This window comes from Triticum aestivum, chromosome 4A (assembly GCF_018294505.1).
Source record: "Triticum aestivum cultivar Chinese Spring chromosome 4A, IWGSC CS RefSeq v2.1, whole genome shotgun sequence".
Lineage (NCBI taxonomy): Eukaryota > Viridiplantae > Streptophyta > Magnoliopsida > Poales > Poaceae > Triticum > Triticum aestivum.
The window spans coordinates 718,030,433-718,035,802 of record NC_057803.1 but is presented as its reverse complement, the minus strand read 5'-3'; the positions used below and the strand labels follow the sequence as shown (position 1 = coordinate 718,035,802).

At 52.5% G+C, this 5,370-nt stretch overlaps 1 protein-coding gene across 1 annotated transcript; it reads left to right on the top strand.

Moving 5' to 3' along the window:
* The first annotated feature begins 883 nt into the window (after positions 1-883).
* On the top strand, positions 884-3,165 carry LOC123083373 (L-type lectin-domain containing receptor kinase IX.1). The gene is made up of 2 exons (XM_044505432.1): positions 884-2,318; positions 2,397-3,165. The coding sequence occupies exons 1-2, from the start codon at positions 946-948 to the stop codon at positions 3,100-3,102; spliced, it is 2,079 nt and encodes a 692-aa protein (XP_044361367.1). The 5' UTR covers positions 884-945; the 3' UTR covers positions 3,103-3,165.
* The last annotated feature ends 2,205 nt before the right edge of the window (positions 3,166-5,370 follow it).

The following is a 5,370-nucleotide window of genomic DNA, read 5'->3' as shown; positions in this document are numbered from 1 at the left end:
GGGGGGGGTCGGCAGTCTTGGTTCCATGGCTTCCATGGATTTGGCTTCGAGCGAAAGCTCCGTGCTCCCGGCATCAGGGTTCCGGGTCAAAACCCTAATCCGTCTTTTCATAGTCGGTGGCGGCGGCGCGTTGCGTCATCTTCTTCTTGGGGGTGTCATCGTGGAACCCCGATAACTTCTTTGTGTCTCGTAGGCGGTTTTGGGGTATTCTTTTATTCTGGCGTGCAACTTCCTTGAATCCGGTGTGTGGTGGTCTCTCTGGTCTCCTATTCTTTACATATGTTCTTCTTGCCACGGTTCTCCGTTCTCGCGGCCCCGTGGCACGATCGATGCTCTGCGGCCCGGATCGAGAGGGCGGTCCTCTTGGGAGAAAGCTTGGTGTGTTTGGGTTCGGTGGTTTTCTAAGGTGGCGCAATTCCATTCATGTCCGACACAGTGATTTCTATGTGAAGGCTTCTACAATCTTGCTTGGCTTGGAGTTGGTGGCCTTTTGCTACCCTATGGTGGCTTTTTCTTTGACCTGTTTGTACAAAGATTTCCACACTACTTTATATCAATTCGGCCGGTTAAACTTCATGATAAAGCGGAGCGAAAGACTATTCCGAGTGGATATAATTTCATGCATTCATTCCTTTACCCCTGAAGAAAAGAAGACACAGCTGACTCGGTCGTTCAACTAGCAACCATAGAACAAAAGAGAATTCAAGATCCATGCCAAGCTGTGCGGTCTGCACATCCAGCAACCCCCAAAAAAAGAGAGATATTTCAAAGCTGACCGCTTCCTTCATAGGCTAGAAGACCGCTGGTAGCACACGAAAACCGATGTGGTGCCACTATATATCACATCCTGCGTGGTGATTGTGGTGTCACTGAAACCGAAGCAAGCTATCGCAGCCCCGACCTAAGCCCCATCTCGACCCCGAGCCAAACAGCTAGCGTGCAAGAATGGCAGCAACTCACCAAATTCTCCCCGTCTCCATGTACATCATTTGTCTCTGCTACTTGCTGTCGTTGGCCAGTGCACCTCCGGGTCTGGCCACCGCGCTCTCCTTCAACTTCAACTTCTCCAGCAGCAACTCCGTCGACCCCTGCGACACGGAGCTGAGGTGCGAACGTGACGCGCGCATGGGCTCCGGCGCCATCGACCTAACGAAGAACGAGCTCAGAAACAACATATACAGCGCCGGCCGGGCGTCGTATGGTCGCCCGGTGCCGCTGTGGAACAACGCCACCGGTGAGGTGGCCAGCTTCTCCTCCAACTTCACGTTCCAGATCAGGCCCCAAGACGAGCCCTCCGATCCTGTTTGTGACGGCAGCGGCGGCATGGGTGACGGTATGGCTTTCTTTCTGGCACGCTACCCGTCCAGGATCCCTCCCAACAGCTACGGCATGAATCTCGCCCTCTTCAATGACAGCAACAATTTAAACGCCACCGGCGATGACCGTGTAGTCGCGGTGGAGTTCGACACCTACCTCAGCTCCTCCATAGACCACAGCAACAACCACGTCGGCATAGACGTCAACTCCATCAACTCCAAAGCCTACAAAAACGTGAGCACGCGCCTGGGCTCCAACAACGCAGTTGTGACTGCCGAGGTCACCTACGACAACCGTACGGGTGTTCTAGTCGCTCGCCTCCAGATCAGCGGCGACGGGGAGTGGTACACAGTGAACACACCGGTGGACATCAAGAAGGATTTGCCCCAGCAGGTTGCGGTCGGCTTCTCTGGAGCAAGTGGTGTGTGCATCGACCTACATCAGGTGTTGTCTTGGTCGTTTAGCTCCACTCTAGTAGACGCCACTGTACAAGCTACCAATTCACGCCGGCTACGACAGCTAGTGCCCGTGCTGGTGCCTTCCGTGGTAGTAGCTTTTCTTGCTTTGCTCTGCACCGTCGCCATCCTAGTCTATCGGCGAGGCAAATGGAATTCTGACGGCGGCGAAGAACATGATCAAGCTGAGTTTGAGAGAGGAGTGGGCCCTAGGCGATACTCCTACCGTGAGCTTGCCGCTGCCACCAAGGGCTTTGCAGAGGAGGAGAAACTCGGGCATGGGGGCTTCGGCAATGTCTATCAGGGCAGCCTGAGCGACCAAGACGGTCCGGTGGCCATCAAGATGCTCTCCGCAGAATCATCTGCACAAGGGAGGAAAGAGTTCGAGTCGGAAGTGAAGATCATAAGCCGGCTGAGGCACCGGAACCTTGTGCACTTGTTAGGTTGGTCAGATAGCCCCAAAGGGCTCTTGCTCGTCTACCAACTCGTGCCCGAAGGCAGCCTTGACCGACATATACACACCAGCTGTCTCACTTGGGCACAAAGGTACGCAACAAAACTAATTTCTCCTTTTCATTCCAATTCTTATATATGGTAATTAACCTGGTTGAATTATACTAACAGATACAAAATTATCATTGGCCTGGGATCTGCACTACGCTATCTTCACATGGAGTGGGATCAATGCGTGCTGCACGGCGACATCAAACCCAGCAACATCCTCCTCGACTCATCGTGCAACACAAAGTTGGGGGATTTCGGGCTGGCGAGGCTTGTGGACCATGGAGCCGGGCCACGGACCACCCAGGTTGTCATGGGCACCGCAGGGTACATAGACCCGGAGTTCATCCGCACACGCCGGCCAACCACAGAATCTGACATCTATAGCTTCGGCATGGTTCTGCTGGAGGTCGTGTCCAGCAGGCGGCCGGACATGGACATCGACACGGAGCAACCAGCTGCAGCAGTTGACAAAGTGGCCATCCCGCTTCTCAAGTGGGTTTGGGACCTGTATGAGAAGAGTGCCATCGTCGAGGCAGTGGACAGAAGACTAAAGGGAGACGAGCAGCTCAGCGACGGCCATGATGGTAAGTGGCAGGTGCACCGCGCGCTGGTTGTCGGGCTGTGGTGCACGCACCCTGACCCGAGCGTGCGGCCATCCGTCGTGCAGTTCATGAACGTCTTGCAGTTGAAGGAAGTCACACTGCCGATCCTGTCACGGCCGGGGCCATCGTTCTATATTTTCCATGGGTCACATGGCTACAATGCATCGTCGTCCTCATCGGCCAACGTTTGCAGCGATGTATCTTGGGCCAGCAGTGGCAGATGAACAAACTTACTTTACTGGGCCTGTTACGTGACAAAAGTCTCAACAGTTTACCAGCTGATTGAAGACCCCGGCCATATATATTGTTGTTTAGTGTTCTCTATATAAAACTGTTTATAATTGATTTTTGAATTCAACTTCTTTCAAATTAGATACAGATAGCACTTGAACTTATATTTGTCATAAAAGAGCTTCTAGCTCAGTGGCGAGTGCTGGGTTGTCTATTTTTCATGTTGTACTTATGTATTCCGAAATACACGGCAACCGTGGTAAATCTCGAAATTTTCAGCGGTAACCAAAACCCTCATAAGGAAGATCGATTATCCAAAATCCAGAGCTTTCTATCTTCCTGGTTAATTTCAACGGAATCCGAAATGCCTATTGAAGTGGACGCCCGAGGAAGTTTCGAGCATCTATTCAAAGACAGCTGGAACGAGTAAAAGTATGCGTGACAATGACTGAACCGAAACGAAGCTGGCTAAGAACTAGCACATGTTGCTTTCAGAGTTGATTGATCCTTGCAACTTGCAAACGCATCTACGTACGTTTTACTAATCCTACCAAACAAGTAGTCATGCAGATATCTTCTTCTCATGGAAGTCAAAGTTTGAGACGATTCAATGAGGTTCTATCCCCGTTGTCTCTTATCGGTGACTCCGACGGCATACAGGATGTGTATGACGGCGTAGTCGGATGACGAGAGCTGCAGGACCGGCATGTCGTGGCGGCATTCAAGGTGGAGGCGGGGTGGACTGTTAGTGGCGTGGAAGCCTGAGGTGCATCGTGCGTTCCTGTCCATGTTGGAGGTGCCTGGGTGGGGCTTTGCCCTGTTTGGGATCGATGGATCCATGGCGGGTAGCAAGGTGGTGTGGGCATGTGCGAGAGGGCGCCGCCGGTGGCTGTGCTCCTGTAGGCGGCGTTGGGTGGTGGCGGCGATCCTCGCTCTCCTCGGTTTGACCTACGGCTCGTGCTTGGATAGACCAAATCTGGCCTGAGGCATGCAGTGCTGTTGCTTCGGTTTGGAGCAGTAGGGTTCGACCCGAGAGGTGCGGGCGGGCGGCGAGATGTCTCTCTCCGTGGGTATGGTGGTCGATGGTGGCGTTACCCGGGGTCCTCCGAGTGGAAATGAGCGACGTTGTAGCTGCGGTTGGGTGGCGGTGAGATATGGGTCATCGGCGTCTTCGGTGGGAGGCGCAAATCTAATATGTGGTGATGGACGGCGTCCTGTGATGCGTAGGTAGCGGGCCTGACTTGGTTCTCTTTGTTTGCCTTTGTGTTGTGCTTCTCTTGCGTGCTAGGTGTTTGTGACGCCGATGTGAGTCGGGTTCCTCAGGCGTGGTTGTGTGGTTAGACGAATCATCGCCTTTGACCACGGACAAGGCGACGTTCAAGTGTGCTTGACGGGCGGCAGTCGGTAGTCACTGGGTTGTATCCCCCCAATCCACTTGGGGAAGTAGGTCTAGGCCCTTCCTAGCGTGGAGGCCCAGACCCAAACCATGTCGTTAATGTTGGGCTAGGAGTTAAAGGAATTGCCTTTCACTCCTCCTATCATGGTTGGTTGGCCGTGGGAATAGATGTTTGACGGTGTCTAGGAGTATGGATGTCAGAGCGGCGGTCATTGAAGGCGGATTTCATGGTTGGCTTTCTGATAGGCTTCGTGTGACGGTGGTGGCTCCACCTCTTGGTCGTGTGGGCGGCAAGAGGTGTAGTGGTTGGAAGCTCTAGTCTACTCGGAAGTGCCCATATCTAATGTGAATGGGCTGGCCCTTGTTGCCCGTGGTGAATGAACTCTTTCTGATGGTGTAGGTGAGTTTTCGAGCGAAGGCTTCGCGTTATCGGGCACCGGCGCCCCTCTTGCTTTCTGAAGAAGCTGTCGTGGGTCTCATGCTTGTGCCAAGTTGTGGGTGACAACCTCTGTCTGTTTGCTCGGACTCAACAACGGCAACGTTTTGCGCCGTCATCCTCTTGGGTGGAGCTCAGGCATTGTCGGTTGGGCCTCAGCGAGGTGTTAGGCTTGTTCCAGGCTCATGTTGTATCTTTGAATCTGCTTTACAAGAGTGCCTTCTCATCCCATTATATTGCTCGGACGTGTTGCTTTATATATAAAACCGGGGGAAGCATATTTGAACTTGTGAGTAATAAAGCCGGGAAAATTGATCTTATAAAAAAATCCAAAATGAAGAAGTGATTACCTACATATACCGTATGATTCAAAAAACAAAAAGATGTGTTCCTCAAAAAGAAAAAGAAAAAGGAATGTTTCGGGCATTG

Coding starts and splice junctions, on each gene's coding strand:
- LOC123083373 (XM_044505432.1), top strand. CDS start 946: ATGGCAGCAACTCACCAAATTCTCCCCGTCTCCATGTACATCATTTGT. Junction 2,319..2,396: donor TGTCTCACTTGGGCACAAAG/GTACGCAACAAA, acceptor TTATACTAACAG/ATACAAAATTATCATTGGCC.